Source organism: Dermacentor albipictus, chromosome 7 (genome assembly GCF_038994185.2).
Source record: "Dermacentor albipictus isolate Rhodes 1998 colony chromosome 7, USDA_Dalb.pri_finalv2, whole genome shotgun sequence".
Lineage (NCBI taxonomy): Eukaryota > Metazoa > Arthropoda > Arachnida > Ixodida > Ixodidae > Dermacentor > Dermacentor albipictus.
The window spans coordinates 114,793,627-114,821,596 of NC_091827.1; the positions used below are offsets into that span (position 1 = coordinate 114,793,627).

At 47.1% G+C, this 27,970-nt stretch overlaps 1 protein-coding gene across 8 annotated transcripts in view; it reads left to right on the top strand.

The window, feature by feature from the left end:
• Positions 1 to 27,970, top strand: part of LOC135918500 (uncharacterized) — a 349,800-nt gene that overhangs the window by 10,521 nt on the left and 311,309 nt on the right. For 5 of the 8 annotated variants that reach the window (XM_065452107.1, XM_065452109.1, XM_065452112.1 and 2 more), the window contains exons 3-7: positions 3,017 to 3,073; positions 3,199 to 3,302; positions 5,021 to 5,158; positions 16,778 to 16,816; positions 18,578 to 18,652. In XM_065452107.1, the coding sequence (XP_065308179.1) occupies positions 3,017 to 3,073; positions 3,199 to 3,302; positions 5,021 to 5,158; positions 16,778 to 16,816; positions 18,578 to 18,652 (413 nt within the window). The remainder of the gene's footprint in view (positions 1 to 3,016; positions 3,074 to 3,198; positions 3,303 to 5,020; positions 5,159 to 16,777; positions 16,817 to 18,577; positions 18,653 to 27,970) is intronic. The other 3 variants (XM_065452110.1, XM_065452113.1, XM_065452108.1) reach the window with 2 other exon arrangements.

Here is a 27,970-nt window from a genome sequence, read left to right on the forward strand (position 1 = left end):
ACATAAAGATGTGATGAGGGATGATGATGACATAGCAAGAGAGATGCGCAAAGGCGAAAGCAAGTTCAACATTCTGATGATAAACATTCACAAATGTCATCCATGAAGCCACAATCAGGCTTCGCATCAAGTTTGTAGTCCCCAATTTGAGTGAACATAAAATAAAGGCGTTAGGACGAAGCTGGTGGGGGCCTCCCCTGCGCGAACAGCACAAGCGCCAAACAAAATATTTATAGAAAAAGACCTGCGATAAGCGGCTCTAGCACGGCGAGCACTTGTAGGGCACTTTTAGCGGCCGGAGTCTCGAGACCACCGAGAATCACGCGCATTGATTCTACTAGGTGCTTCAGCATTTTTTGTACACTCTCCTCATTGTGTCATTTTCGTGAGAGTTATATCATCAAGGATGAGCAAGAAGATGTACCCACGACCACCTGAACAAGGTCAGTCGTCTACTTCATCGCTCAATTTTGGAGGACGTGAAAGGGACCGACGACTGGCGAGAATGTGCTGAGATGTTGATGGAAATGATATGACCACGATTTTTATAGTGTTAGTATACAGCACGCTGTTCACGATTTAAATAGGAATTATAATTTTAAATTGACAAAGAACATTTCAAAAGTCAGTAAGATGCGCGCCCTGTAGGTGACATCTTGGTACTTCGGATGTACTCTATATTATTACTGTACTTAAGCCAGCTGCTAATAAGTACAGCATACTTACTGCTTAAATTGCAGTTCATATATTAATAGGCAGCTGCGGCTTTATTCTATGTGTATTACGATGTAAAGAAAGCACACGGTAGCGAGCGGCGCTTGCGTCCCATGATTCACGGCGGCGCACATGCCGTTGAGCGAGTTTGCGAGTAATCGCCCAAGCGTGTGTGGTCTCCCTGTGACATACAAAATGCTATCGACTAGTCACGACAGTCGTCTTTCTTTTTCCCAGTTCCCCATGCCAGCGCCGATAATCTCCAGTAATATATATATGTGCATATATATATATATATATATATATATATATATATATATATATATATATATATATATATATATATATATATATATATATATATATATATATATATATATATATATATATAGGGTGTACCAGCTAAGTTGGACCAACATTTTTAATATACCCACGAGCTCTAGAGAAATCGTGCCGACTGCATAGTAGCCGTAGTCGTATGTACTTACGGCCAGTATTTCATCACGAATTATTATTTAATGAATTACCTTATTTAGTGAACTTCCTAATTATTGCTTGAATCGGAAACATATCAATTATAAAGTTGTAGGGCGCCTCAAATAACCTCCGCATCGCGCATTTCTTTAGTGCTCAGCTTTGCCTCGTTGGTTTTTCCGAGAAAAAACAAAAGCGCTCGAAACATCCAAAATACGAAATAGATACGCGCTAGCGGCGCCGCTACTCAAGCGCTCCCAAGCGAATAGCCACGGATACACGGCTTTACTGTAGCGGTGGCAGCTCGATACGGGGCTTCACGCTGTGTGATGGTCGCGGCATCAGGAGAGCACGCCGCTGACGCACTGATAGGCGTAGCGGAGCCTTGCACGATGCGGCGATAAGAGAATGCAGCCGCATATCTTTCAATGGTTGCTTGGAGGCGCTTGAGTAGCGGCGTGCCAGTGTACATCTATTTCGTATTTCGCGTATATTAAGCAACCAGGGCCACTTCAGTACGAAATAAATGCTTGAATCGGAGGTTATTTAAGGAGTCCTACAAAACTGTAATTAATATGTCTACGATTCAAGCAATGAATAAAATGTGCACTAATTAAAAGCAAAAACCTAGTATATACTTCGTGATGAAAAACATATTGGGTGTAAGTACATACGACTGCCGCTACTATGCAGTCGGTATGATTTCTCTAGAGCTCTTGGGTTTTTATTAAACCGTCGTCCAATTTAACTGGGACAGCCTGCATATATATATATCAGAACAAGCCATAAAAACAGACACCAAGGACAACATAGGGGAAATTGAATGTACTTACTCATTCAATTAAAGCAATGGTATAATAATTGAAGTGAAAATGCACGAAAAAACAACTGGCTGCAGGTGGGGAAAGATCCCATGCCTTCGCATTACGCGTACGATGCTCTTCCTAAGTGAGCTACCGCGGCTCCATTTTCTCATTCACTTTCTGAGGTATTTACGTTTTACCACTATAACTAACAATGACCGCTATAACTAACAATGGGCGTATTAGACAGCTCCACCCCTCACAAACCTTGGCGGTGGATGTGGAACAACCTTTCAGCTGAAGGCGTCACGAGTACGTAGTCTTTTCAGTTGAAAGCAACTGGCCAATATACCCACGCGTGCTACCTGAAGGGATCAATGTTGCTGGATTCGACACCCTCTTTATTTATTGGCAGCGAAGAAAGCGGGTTAACGGAGGGGCCTGATTTTTATTAATCATGTATTGAGAAGCCACGAAACAAATACACCAAGGACAGCACAGGGGAAATCACGTGTACCTACTAATTGAATAAAAGAAATCATAAATTAACGGAAATGAAAATGTATGTAAAAAACAACTGGCTGGAGGTGGGGAGCTATCCCACGTCTTCGCACCACTGGTTACCGCGGCACCGTAATCCCACCTACTTTTGGGGAAATTTACGGTTTCACTGCTAGAACTAACTATATATATATATATATATATATATATATATATATATATATATATATATATATATATATGTTGACGAGCTCGTCCAAGCTCTCCCACTCTCTCTCTACCTCTACGACGTGGCCGGCTACGCAAACTTCACGCACATGTACTTTTCCAATATGACACTTCTAATGCCAATGCATTCAAGAAAAAAAAAAGAAATGCGGGACAGAGCTCCGCGGCTACAACTAGAATTTCGGCAAATCGTAATACGATTAAGGATAAGTGACGAAGGTGCACTGAAAACAATAAACAGACGTCAACGACTCGAAAATTCATCCAGTACACGAACTTCTTTTTTCTCTTCCCAGCCAAGCGGTTCTACCAACTTTGCTGCGCATCATCCGCAAGAAGCTCGGAAAGCGCTTGTAAGTCGCATTCTCCGCTGTTGTGCTCGATGTAATTACAAGAAGCGTTTTCGGAAGCGTGGATGTCGACGTGCATCCACACTAGAAATCGTGGATACTTAGATGTTCTTCTCGCTTGCACGTAGCAAGGAGACCCGAGACTTGGTCATGTTCGTCGTGGTCGTCCTCTTCGCTGTCGTCTACCTACTCATCTCGTCCAAGCTGATCCTGGACCACCTAGAGCTGCCCGGTAAGTATGCCCGAGGATTCGTCAGCGAGCGTATTCGCCGCGAGATGGAGTTACGAGTGGCGGCACCCTATAGTCGCGTTGGGGAGGATAGGAGGTCGGCGGCACACATCAAACTGTACACGGCAGCGCTTCGCAGTGAGTGATTCGGATGGATTGTCTGGCGATGAAACGCGATCACTGCAATGACCCAAAAACAAGTTGCCCTCTAGTGCCACATTTCTGTGCAAATCATACGGAACTTTCTTATTACGCGTGAAAGAAGCACATGCTGACATTAAACTGGGGACTGGAACTCAGCCACATGTCTCGCATCTTTACTGGTGCTTCGTTTACGTGGCGTGTTCGGTGCCTGCTCTTTCGACTCTCATGGCATTCCTGTAGCGCTACTTGAGTAATGCGGCAATTTTTGCTAATTTTGTAACGATTATACACAATGATATATTCATCCACGTTGAAATGCAAGCAGCAAGGTAATGTGCGCCATACCTCACTGCTTATACCCATACATACCAACATTTTTTAGTTATTCTGCGAAATACAAAACAGATATAAGTTCAGCTAAACAAGCTGTGACTGCTTTGTCATCCCAGGCGAGAGACACCGCGCAGTGGAAGGGCAAGATTTATCGAAACGGCGAGCGCCGCTACAGTAGGGCGCATGAGCAGCTTGGGAGGAGCAAACTGACGTCATCATGATCGCAGCTGTGCTAGATGCGAGAGGGAAATTCTAACAGCGTCACCGAGTGAGTGTGTTGGCAGGATTGCCATGTTGCTCCAGACGCGGGGATTCTTATGACAGTAGAAGCTTACATAGAATTTAACCACAAATCTGCATTTCCATTGTTGCGTGCGCGACAGGGACCCGAAAATTTTCCAATTATTTGAAGGACCAAATTCTGCAGCATTGTTGCCTACCGTGAAGGCAACGGCGCCGCACTACAAGGCACAGCATTGGACAGTCAGGCGAAGCCGGTTTTCGGCCCCCATTGTGAGGGATCGACACGGGCAGGCTGCCTGTTTCCTGCGGTACCGCGTGTTTTAAGCCGAAAGCCTTTCTAGGCTCATAGAGTGTCAGCAGACCCGACCGCCGAAGTGTCCGCCGAAGCGTCATCACGCCATATAAATGAATGTTAAATACACATTAAAGAATGAAAAATGTCTGATAGTGACAGTTAGTGAATAATAACGTTATAATAGAGATTGGTAGAGGGTAATAAAGACTTGTAATGATTAATAATGACTAAACACTTGCAATGACTACTATTGACTCCGATATGACCAATATGTCTAAGGACGGCTTGTGATGACCACAATTGATTAGCAATGAATAGAAATGTGTAGTTTTGAGTAGTAAAGACTAAAATGACTACTAAGGACAACGAAAGGATCAATATGTCTAGCGACGGCTTTAATCACCGCAATTGATTATAAATGACTAAAAATGCTTAGTAGTGAGCAGTAATGGCTAACAATGACTGAAATGACTTGTAATGACTAGTAATTACTACTAATGACCAACATTTCCAACGACATATTGTAACGACTGGAACTGATTACAAATGACTTAAAATGATTACAGTTGAGGTGAAGAATGATAAGAGGAGGAAGAGTAGGCTTTCACCGTTCATCACTTAAGAAAGATCTTAAAAAAACCTTTTTTTTGGCTTTGTGCTGTTTCTATAGCGCTCGTTCACTGAAATTTGACATGCCGAACTGCAGGTACCTGCCGATACTCAAGCAGTGCGCCTAAGCGCGCAGAACCTGCCGGGCTCAATACTGCATTCAGTGCATCGACTTCACCTTATAGCGCTCCTGCTTCTTCGCCGGGCCGCCATTCATCCGTATTTCACGCTAATTGTAAGAGTTAAGTGCAGCAGCTTCCATTCGCCAGTCACAGATTATACTTAAAGGAACGTCTCCAACGCACGCACGGCAAGTTATGCGTTTTATTGTGATATCAATTATATGGATACTAGAGTTACATTTTTCCCGTAGTCGTTGCCATCGCCGCTGCCGTGATGTTCTGCTTAAAGCCCCAGGACATTAACATCGTCGCCGTGCACTGTATGCTGTATGTGCGAGTGAAAGCGTGGGAGGGTGAGCAGACGATGGTGGTTTAATCTTGCGCGCGCAAGAAAAGAAAGTGGGGAAGAAGCTCGCCGACTTCCGTCTCGCGCAAGTCACCGAGGGAAGGAGAGGGAGGCGGGGGCGCTCTACTCCGGCGGCTGCTGCGTATGACGAGGCCGCACGAACCCCATATTGAAGGCGATCTGCTTCGCGTGCGCTATTTTCTCCGCTTAGTTCGTGTTGAACCGCGAGGCAGCTCGGATGCCAATTTGCTCGCTGCTGCTGCCATGCTCATCACTCCAGAGTTTTCACAGCGAGTGTGCCCGGGCATTGAGTGAGATGTGTTCATGATTGTTCGTGCGTGCGTGACACTGTGCTCGTTAATTTAGTTCGTAAGAGAATGTTTGTAAGTTTATACGTTCGATAAAACTACTATGTTTACTTCTTTTAGCGCTCTAATAATTTGCTATCGTAATCGATGCTTCGCCTTTCGCGCGAAAGTGCGACTTCTTTTCACCCTTATGAGCCAAGGCACGTCGCAATGGGTGGTGTCACTCGCGTAAGGCCGTATAGGTGACATCAGCCACATTTCTTGAGCCAGTGATAATATGCCGGGCAATGGTGGCAGTGACATGCAAGCTGACCCGATTCCTATGAACGAATGCTCAGACGTTTGTGAGACCGCTTGGGCCATCTTATAGTACTGCGTGGCATTCTTATACCAGTAGGCATGATATCGCAGCGTCGCGAACTTCTCGCTTTTCTTCGCTGTTTTTCATGTGGTTTGCTCTGATCGAATCGGGAATGACGTAAGACTCGACAATAGTTGCAGCTATTGTTGCAGAGCCTTCTCCTCGTAAGTTTCATTTTGTTGTAGTCAACAATGCGTTCATGGTGCACGTGCTGGAACATGTCATAGTACATTACATAGCTATCCTGTTGTTGGGAAACAAGCTTGCGTTCGAAGGGCCATGTTTTGCGACGAATAAGTTATATGTGCGTCGGAGCACTGCAGCAAACGCAATGACACCTGTAGAATGCTCGCGACCCACAAACTTTCTACGCTTGTCGTGCACACGTCCGCACATCTGTCCTTCACGATGGTGACGGGAACCGAACGCGCGCACAGGTTTGTCGGCATTATGCAGAAGGTCTAAGAGCGAGTTATAAAAGCCATAGGGAATTCAGCGTTATCATGTATTCAATATAGGGACTGCCACGCCCCACATGATCGACGTGTAATATTGCATTTTGGCTGTGCTTCTATATATAGAAAAGAACCGGCGTATCGAAGCGTCAAAATTCACTAGCGAGGCAAAATAACTGCTCCTTAGTGGAATGGCCACAATTAGTACATGACCGGGGTTGTTGGAGAAATATGGGAGAGGCCTTTGCCCTGCAGTGGGCGTAACTAGGCTGATGATGATGATGATGATGATGAGTGGAATCAGAACCACATTAGACGACACTTCAGTCTGGTCGTGTAACCACTGAGCGATTGTCATGCAAGTGCATGTCTAAGGTCAAATTTGCCTCGTGATATAATACGAATAATAAATATTCTTTCTTTCTGCTGTTGATTGATCATTATGCCACCTCATTCATGTTTTGTGGTATCAGAGAGATTCTACGAGCATCAACTCATTGAAGCCAGGAGTCCCTAAAGTGCTGCATTCATTCTCTCCTCGCTTAGACCACTTCATTTGTTAAAAAAGGTGCCAAATGCTTCGCATTATGTGCGTGAAACACTAATCGGCAACAAAATTGAAATAGTTACGGTGAACAGAGGGTGCAACGATCACGAATCGACGGCTCGACATAATGTAGTTACTGATGCTCAGCTCAAAAAATTACAGTGTCTCCTAAGATCTCTCTGAATAGGTGAACGGCGAAGGCCTACTCTTCCTCCTCTTATCATTCGCTTCATTAGTAAGCATGTTTTGTCATTTGTTATCAATTGTAGTCTAATCGCGAGTCGGCCTAGTTGGAACAGATTCATCTTCAAACCTTATGTGCGCAAACAAACAGGGACGAAGAATAGGACAAACCCAAGGACGAGCGCTTTCTAACAACTGGTTTTATTTTTGAAGAACCACCTGCTTAAATACCCACTGATCTGCGCGATCTAGTCAACAGAGCACGCCCATAGCGCATATAACAACACTTGTGATAGAAAGACGTGGACCAAAGCCACCCGGTCGACATAAAAACAGTAAGGCGCATGAAACAACCACTTACAATAAAATGCGTTAAAGATGTCATGACAGAAGCGAATTTTCTTTAGCCAACAAAGAAACAGAAGGATGGCTGATGCATCTTTTTTTCATTTTTGAATCCAGTGTGCATCCACAATTTCTCTAGCGGTTTGATTCCTATGCCAATACAAGATGTCGGTGCTACTAAGACAAAGTGAACAATCATGTTCTTGGCAATGTATTGCCAAATGTGTACTAGGGCGACCTTTCAGACTAGACAAGTGTTCCCTTAGTCTCATGTTGATGCATCTCGCAGTCTGCCCTACGATCGAATCCCGGCCACGGCGGCCGCATTTAGATGGGGGTGAAGTGCGAAAACACCCATGTACTTCAATTTAGGTGCACGAAGAACCCCAGGTGGTCCATATTTCCAGAGTGGTTTATTCAAAAAGTAGTTTTAGCACGTAAAACCTCATATTTCAATTCAATCATATGTCTATCCTCCCATACCTTCTTCAATGTCCGTGCCTCAGAAGTCCCGTGCCCTCTATGAGGAGGCAAAGCAAACCAGTAAGGTATGTGCTGACACCGGGCCTAGCAAGAGGAAAGCTAAGAAACCACCGCATGCATAGTTTCATACAATAGTTACTACAGGGAGCTCTGGCGTATCTAGATTTGGCGTGAGATCTTGTGGCGAATTTCAGGGCTCCGTGGCGGCGAGGAAATCATGTTTTTTGTGCATGCTTTGACCTTGCTTCTGTTTTTTATTTTCTGATTTTTTTACCTTTTAAATAATAATTGGGTAGATTTCTATTTTTGACTCTCGCTCTGTTCGTGTGCGCGGGTGTGTTTTGTGTACAGTTGATGTTGCAGGATAGTTTAAAATAGCTTAATATAGCATGTTTTCTTTGTTCCATTTTTATTGTGTCCATTAGTCTTTGTCATTCGTGCTGTCATTTGATGCATGTTATTTGACGATTATCTTAAATAACTGTAATCACGCTTGTGACGAAGTAATTTGGTTTGTGCACATGTAAGTGCAGATAAGATTTTGTTTGGTCTTCTTATGTTCTTGCTAAATTGTTATATTTTTTTAACATGAAGCAGTCATGTTTGCGATGAGATTGCCTGTCGCTGCTGCTTTGTATTTCGGGGCAGCGGCCGAGTCAAAGTGTTTATATCAGCTTTTTCTACAGCTCCTCTGTCTGTATTTTTGGAGCCAGAAATATAATTATTATTATTATTATCAAGTCAGAGCGTCCTTTCGCGCCACGTGCTTCAGCACGCGCAACCGGGTGGTACGTTAAGGCTTTATAGCCTTTAAATGGTAGCTTGGAAGTGGCAACAGTAATAGCTATTAGCGGTTTTACTGTATGTGCTTTGACATCGGGAATATTGCTTTGGTAGGAAAGTGAGAGCGCGGCCGCGTGGTTGAACACGTGAGAGAACGTGTCATACCTTAAGTCTGTGCGGCACTGATTGCTTTTAAAACATTGGCGAGAATTACTTTGCGACATTTTAAGGATTTAGATACTCTGCATATCGGTTTTTGCTAGAAGGCACGTGCTCTGAATTATTATAGTATTATAGCATTTGCATTAGAAAAGGCCGTGCAATACATGGCAAGAAAGCCGGGAAAGCGTGCAGTGTGCGGGGAGTCTCTCAAGGCCGATGAGGGGACGGATGAGAATGGAGAGGGAATCGAGTCAATCGGCACACACTATAAAGTCGATGCTAGGCTGAAGAAAATGGAGGTTTTCCAGGAAGAGCTTGTAAAACAGATTGAAGAACTCAAAAATGAGCTAAATAGGGAGCGTGATGCACGGAAGGTTGTGGAAGAAAGACTTGAAGCAACTGAGAAAAAGCTGAGCAGGGCCACCATTGAGAACTAGAATGGTCGTGACAATGGAACACAGTCCCTCGACGTGACAGGAGAGGGAGTGTCAGCAAAGCACAAGGAATGCGTGCAACTTGGGGAGGAGGTAACTGGAAAGAGCGGCACGTATGTTCAGGTCGCCAAACACAAAAAGCAGGAGCGCAGGGGTCAGTGCCTCTTGTCGAGTGCGAATCACGTGGAAAAAGACAAAGCGGCAGAGGTAAGCGAGAATGAAATGGTGATTATTAAATGCTCCGAGGTAATTGTGGAGAGAGCGAAAGACGATAAAAGGGGGGTGGTAGGGACATTTCCAGGGTGGACACTGGGTTATGTCGTGAAGCGAGCAAAAGCAAAGCTCGTGAAAAATACCCACATGCGCAGCCTTGTTATATTAGCAGGTAGGCTAAATGACATCCTAAACCGGAAAGGGACAGGACTAGCCCAGTGCTTCGAGAAGGCGATGGACAACTTGCGTGAGCTATTCCCTCAGGTGCAGATCGCGATGTGCACGGTGCCGGAGGTGCCCGTACGAGACAGTCACCTACAAAGAGCCTTAGTGACTGCTAATGATGCGATATGGAATATGAGCCAAGTGAAGGGTTTCGAGGTTTTCGAAGTAAGCAGGGAAGTGAGAAGGTGTGGTGGTTTTGATCGAGACAGGATCTCCTTCAATTACAGGCTTGGGAGAGAAGTGAGCAGGCGACTAGCTGGTCCCGCTGTTGCTTTTTAAGGGGCCCCATGGGCGCTCAGGAGACCAGAGTAGGTAGTAATGAAGACCAACCCTCAGAATAGTATGGCCATCAATAACAGAAAAAGGAGGAAAGGAAGAAAGAGAGCTCGCCATGCAATAGGCTTCATAAGCATGCAGGGCCGCATAAGAAAGGAAAAGTGGGCAGAGATTGAGAAGCAGTTAAATAGAGAACAAATAGGGGTGTATGTGGTTACAGAAGCGCACCTTAGAGTTTTGGAAGAGCTGCGAGTGACTGAGAATTGTGTTTGCGAAGGGTGCAACAGAACTAAGTCGGAAAGAAAGGGAGGACGAGTCGGAATGCTCATCGATCAGGGAGCCAAATAAAAAAGAGTAAATTCAAAATGTCAAGAGCATCTCTAGTTATCATGTACAATGAGTTGAAACAAAACTTGGCTAGACGTAACATACTTGTGGACTGGAAATACTTGCAGAGAAAAAAGAATCGAGAGTTAGTAGAATACCTAATACTGATATTAAGTGCTTCAGGAATGATGCAGAAATTATCCTATTAGGTGACATGAATGCCCACATAGAGGATCTAGATGGCCATACCGACAACAATGGGAAGTCAATGCTAAATCTTTGTGAGCAACATCATCTCTTTATCGTGAATACAGGGACTATGTGTGACAGGCTGACCACGTGGCAATTGGGAAACTGGCAATGTTCCATTGATTACTGTATGATGACAGAAGGAATTGATGAACGGTTGAGAGAAATGGTCATTGATGAGGAAGGGCATACTAGCATAAGGAGTGACCATAAACTCATCACTTCGAAAATGGGATATGTAGCTGGGAAAGAGAGCAAGGAGCGCAAAATGGCCAGTCCAAATTTGAACGCTGAACAAACAGCAAATATAGTCACTAGAGTTGAGGAAGAACTTGGCAAATGGCCAAGTAAAGAGTGGGAATAGGGTGAGCGTCTAAGTGTAATAATGACAGTAATACGGAAAGAGAAACTACATGTTCGTTAGAAAGGAAAAAAAGAAACCGAAAAGCTAGTGGAACAAGGAGATACGAGAAGCAATCGCTGAACGACAGAAAGCGTCCCGAGAGCACAGGCAGGCAACGAAGGCTCAGTTGCCCTAGGAGAAAGTAGCCAGTAAATAAAAAAATGCCTAGTAAAACGTAGCCAGAAGGAATAGTCTAGGGTTGAAATACTGGTGCAAGCAAACATAAAAGGTGAAAGTGAACGTTGGTTGTGGGAAATATGTCAGAAAAAGAAGGCCGCACCTAGAATATTTTGAAACCTTATAAAATTTAGACAGGAAGTCAACAACAATACAACAATATATCCTAGAGGAAGATGGAAGCAAACTGGAACGGGAAGCGGTATTAAATTACATCCGAAAAATAACAGCTGAATCTTTCCAAGGCAATGACGAGGTTGTATTTGAAGAAAAAAAAGAGCATGAAAGAGGACCAGACGGAAAAGGAGCTAGTGCTGGCAAATTTCAACTGGAAGAAAGCCGAAGAAAAAACTCCTAAGCGCACAGCCACAGGGCTAGACGAGGTTCCCGTTAGGCTGATAAATGAACTAGGACCAAAAAGAAAGGAAGCTCTGGTAAAAGCAGTGTAAAAAGATAGACGAATACCAGACAGTTGGCCACAAAGTAGAATGAATTTTATTTACAAATTAAGGGGGACAAAGATAGAATTCACTTGTATAAACCGTTGACCATTACATCGGTAATATACAGGTTAGCAATGCAGGAAAAAAAATTAAAGCTCCAAACATGGGCAGAGAATAATGGCATTTTGGGAGAACTTCAGAATGGGTTGAGAATAGGTAGGCGTTTGGATGATAACCTAGTTGTTCTTACTCAGTGTATAGAAATATCAAGATTAGAAAGCAGACCATTATATGTGGCCTTTTTAGACATTACAGGAGCGTATGACAACGTAAACCGCAACATTTTGAGGGATATTCTGAAAGGGGAAGGGTTAGCTAGGTGATGGTTGTCTACAGCTTTTGAGATAGATTTACCTAGAAAATACCGTTTGCGTTGAATGGGAGGGGATGAAGATCGAGGAGAAAGTTGGTATTATCAAGAGACTGAGGCAGGGGTGCCCTTTATCTCCGCTGCTGTTTGTGATGTACATGGTGAGGATGGGGAGGGCGATAGAAGGAAGTAATATTGGGTTTAATCTTTTATACAAACAGGCGGGTATAGTACTAGAGCAGTGGCTTCCAAGTTTACTTCATGCGGACGACATTGTGTTGCAAGCTAACACGCAAATTGATTTGCAACGTTTGCGAAGATCTGTGGACAGGAAGCCGAGAATTTAGGTTTGAAATTTAGTGTTAGAAAATCAGGTGTTATGGTATGCAATGAAAAGAGTTAGCAGACAGTGGCAATACAGCGCCAGGAAATATCTCGTGTAAAAGATTATGAATGCCTTGTTATATGTATCAACGAAGGTAATAGATATATGAAGACACAGGAAAGAAACAATACCAGTAAAGGGGAGGAGAAATGTAGCCATAATGAAGCACAGAGCGCAATGGCGATACAATAGGTACGAGGTGCTCTGGGGTATGTGGAATGTGTAATGGTTCCAGGAATTAGTTCTGGCAATGCGGTTGTTTGCTTAAAATCAGGGGTACAATCAGGACTCGATGGAAACCGAAGGTCAGCGGGATGCCTCGCATTGGGCGCTCACGGGAAGACTACAAATGAAGCCGCGCAGGGTGACATGGGCTGGACTAGTTTTGAAGTGAGGGAAGCTCACAGTAAAATTGATTATAAAGAACGATTGAGGAACATGGAAGAAAGTAAATGGGCTGGGAGAGTGTTGAGGTATCTGTACAGGAATAACATGCATTCACAGTGGAGGAAAAGAACTAGGAAGCTTACCACCAAGTATGCGGCCTGTATATGGTGGGCAACACAGGAACAAAGAACGTCAAGCGGAAAGTCGGAGAGGCTGAAATAATCTCATGGGTGGCGGCAATGGAAAAGAAACGTGCCATAGGTAACTACTTAAGAGGAGAAAACGGAATCAGGAAAGACATTAGTAAGATCATGATGCGGGCTAGTTGGTTCATGTTTAGAACTGAGGTTTAGAACTGATTCATGTTTAGAACAGCACTTGTCTGTAGTGTTTGTTCTTCGTGTCCTTGCTTTATTCGTGATGTGTAACCTCAGTTCTAATCACGAAAGGCACATTTTATGATAACTTAAAGGGAAGCTGATTACTTTTCGAAGCGAGATTAGGATGCCTTAGAACACGCACCTAAAAGCGAGATATAAGAAGGAAGAAGAAGCATGTGCTTGCTGCGGTAAAGCTAGGGAAACAATGGAGGATGTTTAATAGAATGTGAGGATATCTGCTCAGTGGTCGATTCGGGCACCACTGGCCTCCTTGGAGCCCTTGGGTTCAGCGAGAGCCGGCGGAAAGTAAAAATGTCCGCAATAAAAATTAATAAGGGGTGATTGGAAGATGGGCGGAAGAAAAATAAGGGAAAAAAATCGGAGTCGTACAAAAGCAAAGTTCACAATAGGGGTCAGAAAATTTGGTTGTGGAAGTTGATCGTGTTTTATTTTCTTTTTCTTCGTTTCTTCTTTAACCTAGGGAGGACATTAGGCAGTACATTAGCGAGAGCTTGGTGGCGCATGACCATGGCCACAATAGATTACAAATGACTAAAAATGCTTGCTAATGAGCAAGAATAAATAATAATGACTGAGATGACCTGTAATGATTTGTAATGACTATGAAATGACCAATATGTCCAACGACAACTTGTAACGACTACAATTGATTAGAAATGGCTAAAAATGCTTAGTAATGACCAGTAATGGCTAATAATGACTGAAATGACTTGTAATGACTACTAATGACTACGATATGACCAATATGTCTAACGACGAATCGTAACGTCTAAAATGATTAGAAATTACTAAAAATACTTTGTAATGACCAGCAATGACTAATAATGACTATGATATGACCTACATGCCTTACGACGGCTCGCAATGACCGCAATTGATTACAAATGACTAAAAATACTTAGTATGGTGAGCAGTATTTATTTATTTATTTCTATACCTGTAGGGATCCAACGGGACGTTACAGAAAGAAGTGGAAAAAAAGAGCTTTAGTTATAATACAGCAAAAAGAATATATTATAAAAACCAGCAAAATAACCACATGGTTACGCGAAACTCAAGAACACAACAGGTAACCGGGAAGATTATCCCAATAGGCTGCTTTGCGCGGCGGTTTTAAACAAAGAATTGTGAGAAATATCGGCAAATGAGGTGGGCAGGTGGTTCCAATGGCAGGCCGTCTTCGGTATAAATGAGCAGAAATAGGCATTCGTCCGGCAGTATGGAATGCGTACCTTATGGCGATGATGTGTGCGAGGTGATATGAATGATGGTCAGAAAGATGATCGCTTTTTAATTGGTGATTATGGCAACAAATTTTGGTAAAAAGTAGCAATCGGGACAGTTTTCGACGAAGGGAAAGTCTTGGAAAATTTAGGAAGGGGCTAATGATGACTGAAATGACTTGTAATGAGTAGTAATGACTACGAAATGATCAATATGTCTAACGACAACTGGTGACGACTAGAATTAATTAGAAATGACTGAAATGCTTAGTAATGACCAGTAATGAACGGTAATGATTTATAATGACTGAAATGACTTGTAATGAGTTAGTTAAATGGGGGTTTAATGGCGCAAAAGCGGGTAAGGCTATGCTGCACCAAACACGAGGTATTGACTGACTTGTAATGACTACTACTGACTTTGATATGACCACTATGTGTAACGACAGCTTGTAATGACCACAATTTATTAGAAATGAATAAATATGCTTAGTAGTGAGCAGTAATGACAAAAAGAAAGGAGAGTCAGAGAAGCAGCAAAGAGAAAGAGTCGAAAGATAAGAGGAGGATTGCGCCGTTCACCTCTTCAGTGACATCTTAAGAGATCATGTAATTTTTTTAACGTAACTTACAGGGCTCCATGAGGCATTTAGTAAGGGGGGCGTAGTATAAGTTATATAAAAAATAGGTGGGAAACTTCTATAAAACATGCACAAGAAATGGTAAACAAGCAAACTTGCCGCCACTGAGCAGTAGGAACACTATGGAAAATACGATAAATGTGGGGGGAGGGGTGTTGGAGCGCTGAATAAATAAGTGAGCAACATATCACACAAGAAAGATGACGCCAAAACCGAACGTATAAAAATATTTGAAACGTGAAAACAAACAGATATGTTAACTCTGGTAATTTTTTTTTACTACCAGAACACCTACTGCACATGTGTAGATGCGCAGACAACCGAACAACCAGAGAGAACAGTTCACTACACATGAGGATTTAGCAGGATCAAGACTTAGCTGGTGATACGAGCAATAAGTGGCTGTCGAAATTTCACAGGGTTTGCTTCAACGACAATGCTATCGGGAAGGCTATCCCATAGCCGTATGGCACGTGGAAGTGTCGATGAGTTAAATGCGTCAGTATTACCGTAAATGCGCGCGAAGCTTAGGTTATTGTGTAGTCTACATGACGTGTGCGGTATGCTTCAGGGCCTGAATGATTTTGGTTGATCTGATACGTGTATTTATGAAATATTCACAAGAGGGGTGTCTCACAGCCATTGCTTTGTTAGAGAAAAAGAGAGTTTAATTTGCGTTAGGCTTGAGTGGTGATTATAATTTGTAGAATTGAAATGAGCGGCTTTATTTCGTATAGCTTCTAACATGGTAGTTAAATAGCTTTGATAGGGGGACCAAATCAAAGAGGAAAATTAGAGTTGTGGGCGGACCAACGTTTGGAAAGCAAGCTTATGAATCAGAGAAGGCGAGTTACGAAGTTTTCGACGTAAATACCCCAATGACCTATGTTACGTTGCATAGGCGTACACGTTTGCAGGAAAGTATTTCTCGACTCATGCGTCGTACCTGCTGGAGGACGACAAAATTTAACATGTTACCGGTAACACGAACCGCCTTTTTCTTGGTGGATAAATTTTCCTGTATGCAGAGGCATAAAGCGGCAGGTACTGAGCTGTGCACAGGGTCAACAAATAAGCGGACACGAGCCATTAGCCTCGCTTCTGTGAACATTCGTTTCGTCGTCTGGCGTGTTATTGGAGCTGCTTAGCGCCGTAATTGATTCAAGGCATCGGAGTCTGTGAGATCTGTTTCAGGAAGTAAACGCGAGGTGATTTTTTAAAGTAATTTACTCGGATATTCGGAAGACTACACATTACTCATGGTACTTTGAATGGTGCAATTCACATCACGCAGAAGCCATTCCGGCATGTAGGCACTATGGACTTCTCACTTCCTTCACTTTTTTCACAAAAAGAAGAAATTACCTAGGTACACTAACACGTACACGAACAGTGTTGTTCAGTGCCCGAGCTATACAGCCTTGGACAGAGTCATATACATTTGCAGTGAATGTCCCTCTTTCTTGCTTGCTCTTCTGGTTCCTGTGCTCTTTGTGAACGAATTAATGAATAAACGAATAATACACAAACAACAACTGGAAGTGTTTCTGTATGCATGTGGAATGTGATGCCTAATGCAGCGTTTATTCTGGGCAACATTTTCAGATAACGAAAAGGGGTCGATGCCAAACGCGTCTTCAACAGGTACGTGGCGTTGAAAAGTTAGTCATTGTTTCGTAATGCCTAGAACTGCATTAAACATTCTTTTATTCAGGTACCCTGAAGGCCCCTACGGGCATTACATAGGGGTGTTACAATAAATTAGTGAAAGATACTGTATACGCATATAAATAGATAATGCATGTGAAAATAAAATAAGAAAGAACATAAGCGGAAAAACAAGAAAAGAAATTAACAGTAAGAGCAATACAACGACACGTCCTAAACGTTGAAGATATCTATAGAATTAAAATGGGTACTACACACCAATTTATTTCCATTTATTCATATCCAGTTAGATGCGAATATCATTATGAACTGCATTTTGGAAACAAACCATTTGCTTTCACCATGGTGTCGGAGCTTTTTGTCAGCGGCATTAAGAGCGTGCCTACGCACGGAGTTTTCAACGCTGCGAAATTTATCGAATGACGTTAAGAAAAAGCACCCGTTTTAGTGCTCTTAGAACAGCTTCAACTCGAATAAGCATCATCGTATCTTTTAAGCTATTATATTTTCCAAATGCTTTATTCAATCGGCTTACTGAAAACTTGCGTTTGGCCATTTTTGGCATCTTCAGCATCATTAAAATCATACAGCGCGCTTCTGATTAGGAATTTGAATATTGAACTGAGTTTTGTTGCTGTTCACAAGGGGTGTAAACTCCATGCTATAATTCTAAAAATAAACTTCAAGTCAGAGAGCATCATCGACTGTTTACCATGAGGGACGAGGACTTAAGTCATATGCGTCGCCATAACACAGCCGAAGCGTTAGATGAGTGCACATTACCGAATGGGTTTGTATAACTCACTCGGGTAGCGTAGGAGCCCATAGAAGAGAGAGTACGGGAACCAAGAGCTACAACCAAAACAACTGTGTCGCTTTTCTGAGTGGGTATGACCACCGTTAAAGAGACCCTAAGGAGAAACAATAAATAATTAAGGCGTTCTAAGGCTTAAAAAAAAGGGGTATTCTTTCAAAGCTGCGTTTTACTTCATTCCACAATAATATGTTCACTATTAGAAGGAAGAAATGAATGCCTAAGTTAAACAACATCAGGATGTTAGCTCACTGGTCCGCCTGGCTTCAGGAAATTGACGGCGCAAAATAGGTGTGGACAAGAGAAGACACACATCCGCGTCTATTTAACGCCGTTGATTTCTTCAGGCCAAAGTTGTAATTTTATGCGCATCATGAAACAACTTCATCACCTTAAATGAGTTTAATGTTGGGCTAGTTGGCACTTTCACATGAGAAGCATCTTGAAGTAACTCGAAACGGGACGGCACAACAGAAAGGAAGAGGAACACAGGCGCAAGCTAACAAGTGAACCTCATCACCTGTACTTCAGTGTCCCGTCATGAATTTTAAACTATGCTTAGGCATTCTTGCTCTCCTGACTAAGTAAAAGTTCGCGGAACTTGCTAAATTCCGTCTTTGGTTGTATTACAATACAACATAGTTTCCTATAAAAATTAAGTAAAAATGCATGGCGTCATAGCGAGGCAGCGCTCGGGCTTCAAGGGGGCTTCACCACCTCTGTTTTCTGTTCGCGTAGCTTTGCCAAGCCCCTTCTCACGGTATGCAAACGGCTTCTACGGAATGGCAGAAAAAGTAGTCTAATGCTGTGAAAGCTCAAGTGGTTTGCCCTTTTGCGCGCCTTTGTTTCGAAGCAGGTAGGGTGCATCGCGGTAATTCTCGAAGGGCGCGAAATGCACAGAAGTCTGCTTCTACCATTTTCAGAATCCTCTGTGCTCGTCATCACATACCCGCCACAGTGCATTGACCCCAACGGTGCTATTGTTTGTCTTCCGGAAGGTAATTATGCCTCATTAAGACTTTTGTGAGCGTGCCTATTTGTGTAAACCCTCGAGTCTAAACTAGCAGGTAGCTAACGCGATCACTTACACATGTGTGCGAGACCACTCATTGAATTGTGTGGTTGAACTTAGGTTCGACATAACCTTTAGCCTTATTAACTGCATTATGCTAGGACAACGTAATTATACTCTTCCGGGGCATCGACGGTCTGCTAAAATGTTGCGCATACGCTTTGGCTTCCGGTTGGGAAATTTTGCGTCATCTGTCATTAGCCACCGACAAGTTGTTTAGCAGTGGCTGTTCGCGGCAAAATCCCTAGGCAAACAGCAAGGGCGCAGCCGGTCAAGCATTGCAAACATCGATAAAATATGCGAAAATTCGTCGTTCCATGCAGCTTGCCGTTGCCGCGTTGTTTGACGGCGCAGTGCGTCATTACCTGCTTCCGGCGTGATGGAAAGCGAGTAGGCCGTTCAAATGAATTATCAAAATAAAGGAGCCTGCTTAGTTTTTTAGTAGTTTTAAAAGCCAACTGCAAGAAAATTGTGGACCACGTAATAAACCTATAGTCTAAGATGATAGAGCAGCTCTCGTGCGAAAGTTTTCGTTTGAATTACAAAAAGTTTGAAAAGTCAGACGTTTTTCTTACCGAAAGTAACAAAAAAAAATTCAAGGACGATTACGATACCCACAATGCGAAATTTCAGCACAGCTCTATACGTGTTTTCATTTCGCGTGTTAATAGTTTGTCTTACGATTATATAGGTACACGGTTTCTATTAGGAACAAAACGCGGTCAGCAGCATAGCTGGCGCGGACCACCTGTCTCCTTGGCCCATTGCAAACGGAGTGAAGTGTGGCGCGGCTGCCTCGCCAATCGGGAGATCGCGAGGGGAAGCGTGGGCGCCGTCCGCAACAGCCGTCGCTGACGTAGTGCCTACGTTCATGCAGCGCTTCCATGCAGACGACGCCTGCTGCTTTGGCGCTATGTCGTCGCCACCGTCTTCGCACAGCCCGTCTTCCCACTTCTCCCGCTTTCGTTCCACCAACGACGAGAGCGGCCCTTTATCGCGGGGAAGTCGTGCCACCGGTGTCAGCGGTGACAACATCCAAGGGAGTGCCCACATCGAGCAATAATAGTAGTCGCTCTCCATTGCCCCTTGCAGGAGTAGTGATCCCTGTCACACACTCCGGTACCCCGGACCATGGTGTTAGAATGCCCCGGACTGACCTTACCAACGTACGCCGCGGACGAGCGTAGCCCTCTCCACCTCACGACACCTTGGCCCCTCTCATAAGCGCAGCTATGATCGCCCACGCAACTGTGGACGGCGGGGCCGCCGCCAGCTCAGTGCATGCGCAGGCCTTCTCCTCTCTGTTCCCCCTCCGCTTTCCGCCTCATGATTTCACTGTAGGCTCCTCCTACGCTTTCCTCCTCGCGTTTCCTTCACTATCGAGGTGGCAAGAGGTTACTTTTTCACCTCCCACTGCGCTCCGCATTCGGTCTTTCATCCTTCGCTCTGCACATTCACTCGGTTACACCAACGCAGCTGAGGTAAGCCAACGCTAAACACAGGAACGGGCGCTTAAGAACTGCGTTCGATAATATTCACCAACGATTACGATACTCCTTAAAGGGAAACTGAAGAGTCTGGAGAATTCAATAAGACGCTCATATACAGATGCGGAAACCTTTTAAACCATTCAGGTAAAATTTTTTTTGGGGGGTGGGGCATTTTTCACTTTGGTGCGACGTAATCGTCGGTTAAAATTGCGCTGCTGTTCCGCCCCCCCCCCCCCCCCCCCGTCGAGCGCCGCGCGCTGCTGCTGACGCTGATGATGCGAGCGTAGACCGGAAACAGCGGCGTAGTGACGTCAGCACTCGTGTTCCGTTCCTTCGCAGTCTCCGTGACCATGCCTGACCGTGCTTGTTTCTGCGTGCGTGCCGTCATAATCTGCTTCGCTCGACCCTGCATTCCTTTGTTTGTGTGTATGTAGAGTGCTAGTTGACGTGCTCAGCATGAATTGAAGTGGTAGGTCGATCATTCCAACGTTCTGTGCAGCGTACGGTTGCACTAAGACGAGCGGCCGCCCCCGACGATGCTCCGATGCTCCATTACTTCCCGCAAGACAAGAAGCTTTCAGCTAAGTGGGGGGTATGAGCCATTGCGTTGCTGAAAGAACGTGTTCCACGTCAGCTCTCTGAATTTTCACTAATTGCGCCGATTATTCAACTCCGATCTTCATGAAAGTGCATCGATCGGTTGTATGAACCTACGTGGACCACCGGGATACCCAATTCCGAGGTAGGCGTCCATTTATTCGGCAATTAGAACCGATTTTGTGACCCACGAAGAGCGCCCACCGTCCTCGGCTTCGGCCGAGGGAAGCGGTAGGCCTACTCTCAGGCCGCATCGAGCCGCAGCCAATTACCGACCAATCGCTAATTTGACAAGCGGACAGTGACCCAATATGTCGACCGCTATGAGAATTGAGGTCGATGGCGAAGAAATTTCGCCGGATCAGCTCACGAGAGCCGAGGGGTGGAAAACCGCCGGCGAGAAGTTGAAGCAAAGGAGCCACGCAAGCCAAGATGGCGCCGAAGCCACAGTTGACGTCAGCAACAGACGTGGCGATGACATCGATGGCACCACCGACAAGAGCCTTCGTCACAGGATGAAGCGAGTAAACAAGGGCAAGCTGCTCAAGGGTGCGAGAATGCCGGACCTCCCGCGCGAAGACGTGAAGATTGTAATGCGGCCACGCGGCGGGCTTCAAGTGAGCGATGTGGCCCGGGTCGAAATCAGTCGAGCCATTACTGGGGCGGCCCAAGTCGATGCAATTGCAGCAAGAGAAGATATTATTTGTCCAAACCATCAACAGAACATAATCGTCGTGAGTACCTCGAAGAGGGAGCACGCCGACAAGTACGCCATGGTGAAACGCATCGACATTCGAGGAACGGCCCACGAGGTGAGCACTTACGAATCGGCGCCTCACGGAACAGTTAAAGGAGTGATACGAGGCATCCCGCTAGAGGACACCGCCCAAGAAATTCAAGACCTAGTGGTGCACAAGCACAACCCGACGGCGTTGCAGGCGAAACGAATTGGCAAGACCAGATCCGTGGTGATCGCCTTCGAGGGACCCAAGGTTCCCAATTACGTGCGTTACGGGAACCTGCTCGTTGAATGTTCACGCACCGCAAGCAGATGGACGTCTGCTACCAGTGCGGCCGCGTCGGATACCGAATGGACATGTGCCCCAATCCCCAAAATCGCATCTGCCGGGGGTGCGGCATCGCCAACCCGGACAAAGAGCACGCGTGTGTGCCCAAGTGCGGCCTGTGCGGCGGCAAGCATCTCACCGCCGACCGGGCCTGTAAGGCAAAATTCAAGACGCCGTACTTGGTGCGGCGCCGGCGCTGGGAGCGGCGCCGGGCCATCGACGACAGTAGCCAAGAAGATAGAGGTCCTGCAGGCCGTGCCCAACGCAGCACCTCTTCGCGGAGCCGTTCGAGAACGCCGGCCCGCAAGGGCAGCCACCAAAGCCGCCAACGATCGAGATCCCGTTCCCGGGATGGCCCGAACAGGGCCGACCAGGCGCCATCGGCTGGCTCCAAGGACGGCCGCCGCTGGGAGACGATGGGGAAAGGAGGCAGTCGTAGCTCGAGCGGAAGACGCCGGGGATCCCGTTCGAGGTCCCGGACCAGATCAAGAACCCGGGTCGAGTCCAACCAAAGAGGGATTCTCGCCGAGAAGAAGGTGGGCTGGACCAACAGGTCTTCCGTCGCTCTAGGGGACGACAGAGAGTTCCCACCCCTCAACCCTACCCCACCTGCCCCCTCTAGCCAAAACGCCGCAACACGCCAAGAGTGCGGCGAATGTACAGAACTTAAAAGACTAATCGAAAGGCAAAACGCCCAGATTCAGGAACAGAATGTGCAGATCAGAGCACTCATGAGTAAAATAGACGCGCTAGCTAGCGGCAGCTCAGCGACTAAAATAACCAAAACGAGCCCGGCGCCCGAGGACGCCAACGAGAAACGCAAGGTGCCGCGGAGGGACCCCCTCTCGCCGCGCCAAGAGCGGAGAGGAGAGGCGCAGCCCATGCACCAAGCATTGAATGTTCAAGAAGCGATGGACGCTGAAACCACAGCTGACTGCAAGACGGCAGCAGCGGCACCGCAGACGTCAAATCAACAACAGCAACCACCGCAAGAGGGCAAACTGGCAGCGATACTCGCAGCCATCAATCAAACTAACGAGAATCTCGACAATATGAATGCCAGATTAGAGGTCTTCGAGGGTCAAATAAAGATCCTGTCAGTCAAGCACGAACGACTGGCGGCGAAGACAGCGACGATAACCGTAAAGAACAAGTTCGCAGCACTAAGGAAAGAACGCGCCAATAAAGTCAAGGAATCGATCGCGTACAGGCGCGATCACATAAAAACGTCAAAGGAAGATGGCGCAGACGCCGAATAGTAAAAAGCAAATCCGCGGGAGGGAAACAACGATCATTTACCAATGGAATTGCAGGGGCATCCGCACCAAGGAAGCCGAGTTACAACTTCACATAGATGGGCTCGACCAGAAACCGGATATTATCGCGTTACAAGAGACACACGGCAGACCCAGACTCCCGGGTTACATCACGTACACGGATCCGACGGAAGGCGGGACGGCGTTACTGGTGCGCACCAACATAGCAGCCACCCAGCACCTCACCGCGCAAAAGGGCTGCGAACACACGCTGGTCGAGGTTCACACAAGGACTATTGGCAGTGCCGGAAACCTGTTTGTGATGAGCGCATACTGCAGGCCGTCACAAAGGCAGTACGACTTTGAAACAACAGTGAGCCAGGCGAAGAGGTTGGCGGGGAACAGGCCGCTCCTGGTCCTAGGCGACTTCAACGCCCCTCACACTACATGGGGTTACAAATACCAATCTAAACGAGGCAAGGCTCTAGCAAAGGCAATGGAGGACCAAGAAATGGCGCTCCTTAATGAACCGGGTTTCGCCACCCGAAAGGGAAACAGCGTCAACAGGGACACCACCCCGGACCTGTCGTGGATGGCAGGCTCCCTAGAAGTGGCCTGGCGGAACGAAGACGTAGACCTGGGCTCCGACCACAGTATCATAAGTGTAACGATCAAGGGACCAAGGTACCGGGCAGCCCTCGGCAAAGCCCGGATCACCGACTGGGACCGAATGCGCAAGCACACGGACGAAGAAAACGAGACCTCCGGAGAAAACGCGCAGGAGGGCAGACATCAAACGTACGCAGAATGGGCGCGAGAACAAAAGATCGCGCTCGACATATTTACTCAAGAAGTTGTGACAACGATGCAGACGCCCTTCGTCGACGCCAAACTAGCACACATGTGGGAGGCGCGGCACTCGCTCACGCGAAGATGGAAGCGTCAACGACGAAACAAGAAGCTCGTCAAACGCATCGCGCTCCTCAACAAACAGATCGCTGAATACGCAACCAAGCTGTGCCGAGAGAACTGGATGAGTACGTGCGACGGGCTGCAGGGAAAGCTGTCGGCGCGCAAGACCTGGTGCCTGCTCAGACACCAATCGACCCGTTGAGCAGCAAGACCGCAACCAACCGCAACCTCACCAAAGTTCTGAACGCTTACGATGGCAACGCTCATCGCTCATTGCTCATCGCTCATCCGCTCATTGAAGACCTCAAGGCGATCTACCTCAAGACGGAGAGAGGGCGATTTCCGATACCGGAGGAGTACGGGGGACCGGAAAATCCGGCATTGGATGAACCGTTCACCATCACGGAATTATTAACAGCCATAGACGAGAGTAATAAGGCGAGCGCCCCAGGAACGGACGCCATTACATACAAGCTGCTCAATAACATGAGTGATGCGGCGGCACGTGGGCTCCTGGGTCACATCAACAGAACCTGGGAAAGCTCGAAGTTGCCCGCAGAATGGAAAGAGGCCGAGGTACGGTTCATACCTAAACCCGGCAAACCTCTGACCATCGAGAACATGCGCCCCATCTCGCTCACGTCCTGTGTGGGCAAGGTCATGGAACGCATGGTTCTCAGAAGACTTCAAGCACACCTGGACGAGACAAATCAGATGCCGGCGACCATGTATGGATTCAGCCAGCACCTGAGCACCCAAGACGTCTTGAACCAATTACACGAATTGGTGATTAAAAAAGCAACGAGGCACGCGCCCCGGGGTATACCGGCTTTGGACCTCAAGGGGGCCTTCGACAACGTGTCCCACGCCAGCGTGCTCGAGAACCTGCGCAAGACGGGGTGTGGCCGCAAGACCTACGGTTATATCAAAGATTTCCTAACCAATAGAGCAGCAACTATCCGGATAGGAAAGTTGGAGCTCCACATAGCCTGTGGAGCTCGGAGACAGGGGTACCCCACAGGGGTCTGTCCTGTCGCCTCTGCTTTTCAACCTAGCACTCCTGCCCCTGCCCGAACTACTCAATCAGATCGAGGGCGTGGACCACGCGTTCTATGCCGACGATATAACGGTGTGGACGAACCGCGCGGGTTCCGATGCCTGGGCGGAGGAAGCCCTGCAGAGAGCGGCAACGACCGTCCACGAGTATGCCAGGACCTGTGGCCTGAGCTGCGCTCCACAGAAATCGGAGCTGCTCATGGTACAGCCCGGAAGACCAAAGAAAGAGCCGCCGCCAAACATGATCATCACCATCGACGGCACAGAGATCAAACCAACGCAGCAGATCCGGATACTGGGCCTGCTGTTGCGCAGCGACGGCAAGGCGCACGCAGCCGTCAACAAAATCAAGACCACATCCGAGCAAGTCCTCAGCATGATCCGGAGAGTCACCAACCGGAACAGAGGAATCAAAGAAGAAGACGCACTGCGCCTGGTGCAGGCATTCGTCGTGTCACGCGTAACGTACTCCGCCCCGTACCTCCAGCTTGCGAAGGTGAACCGCGAAACGCTGAGCACGACGATAAGGAAAGCAGTAAAACTCGCCATGGGCATCCCAGTCTACTCGTCAACGCAGAAGCTGCTGGAAATGCGTGCCCACAACACGGTGGAAGAGCTGGTGGAAGCACACCTATCCCACCAGAGGGTAAGGCTGAGCCGGACAGAGCACGGTCGGGCCGTCCTACGCAAGATAGGATGGCAAATTGAACAGCTACCGACAACGGAGCCGCTCCCCACAACGTGGAGAGACATTATTAAGACCAAGCCCCTCCCCCGGAACATGCAGCCGGGGAGGAACAACGAGAGACGCTCTGCGCGGGCCAAGGCACTGGCTCGACAGCTGGAAGAGGACCCGGAGGTCCTCTACGCGGACGCCTCACTTCCCAAGCACGGAACCAGAGCAACGGCGGTCGTCACCACCATCGATAAACTTGTCATAGGCGCGTCGATACGGACGACGAATACAGCCGAAGCAGAAGAAGTGGCCGTGGCCCTCGCACTCGCACAACCGGGAGTGAGGACCGTTGTCACAGACTCCCAGACCGCCTACGCAAGCTACCGCAAGGGGAACATCTCTTCCGTGGCACTAGCGATCCTCAACAAATGCAAATCACCGGGGCGGGCCGTTGAGCTCGTGTGGGTCGCGGCTCACTCGCAAGTGGAAGGCAAGGCACTCGCCGACCACTATGCCCGAGAACTATCGATCCGGGCCGAGGACGAGCCAGGGCTACCGCACCCCGTGACAAGCTACAAAGAAATCACGCAAATGTACAGAAGCGGCAGATGTAGGCTTCCCCGTCCGCATCCGCAACTCAACCGAATTCAGCAAACGATCGTGCGACGCACGCAAGCGGGGTCGCTAGCGAATCCAGTGCTCTTGCATAAGATGTTCCCAACAGAGCATGACACTTCATGCCCTTTTTGAAGACGGTCAAAAGGCACTCTAGCACACATCCTTGCAGAGTGCACTAAGCTCAAGAACCCCCCACCACCCCTACCCCCCACCCTCCCCAGCCCCAACCCCCCCGAGCGATGGGAGACCTTGTTGTCCAGCCCCGACCTACCGACCCAGCTCGCGCTGGCGGCTAGGGGCCAGGAACTGCTGGACACATATGGGACCTGAGAATAAGGTTCCACCCCATCTGGTGCCAGCGCGCACCACCCGTCACTAAGGGCTCAGCACAAAAGTTGATTCTCTCTCTCTCAGCTAAGTGGGAGGCTGCTGGTAATCGAAAGAATTTCAAGCGCTCAAGAACAACAGTGCTGTGCTCTAACCACTTGCGTGACGATGATTACTACCATAGCTTATGAATAATGCGTGAATGATTGAGAGTACAACTAGCGTCTAGCAGACTTTCTAAACGCAGCGCGAGAAGGTCGGGACAACGAACACATAAAGACGGGACGGGTGCGGGCGGACGGATGGTAACTGGTCTTAGAAGACCTTATGAATACACGAACTCGTCCAAACCTGGATTTTGATTTACTGCTAGCTCCTTCGTGTTAGCGCGCTGAACGGAAGGCGCATGTTTATCTCCCACCCTTTACGCAGGTTTGATCGCAAACCGCCGTTAATTTTCTATTGGCACGTGTGTTCTAAAACAGCCTACATACAGCTACCATAACCCAGTGCAAATCTAAAATTTGCATGTGTTTGAAAGCCAGCGCACGCCACGACGCCGTGCTCCCCTTCTCTAGTGCCCAGAAAGGAACCAGCCGTCTCACGTAGCCGACGCAATTCGCCGCCGGTTAGGAGTAGCGTGTGGATCGCGCGCTGATGAAGGTCACTACACGTGCTGCGAGAGCCAGAAAACTTTTCCCTCATGTCAACCATCTGTGTAGACTGCCGACCGCTTTGGGGCAGCGCACCAATGCCAACGATCGCATCCCCGCTTACGTTCCACGATGAAGCATGTAGGAACATAACAGTACAGTTGTCTGCCCGGAAACGAACTCACTGGATCGCTAAATGCAGCTTTGCAAAAAACATACTCACCAAAGAACATTTCTAACACGAGGAGATGCTAACACTTCGCTGTCTGTCCCGCCAAAACCACTGCTTACTACCAGCATCTTTTGCTTCTTCGAGAGGCCGGCCCTTGCAATCGGCTCATATATGCAGGGAGCAACGCTGAACTCCTCTGAGAAACGCAAGCTCTCGAAATATACTATTACCGCCTCGGCAAAACAACAGCACCGAACCACCTTGCACTGTACTTCACGTGTAGCGGCAGCGGTCGGTCCGGATGAACGCTATTGTTGACGTCAGGAGGCGCCCGACCGATCAGAGGCGCAAACGAGGCGGGTGAGCTGCCCCGAGTCTGCTGCTGCACTTTTCGTCGAAATAAAATCTGTTTGCGCTTTC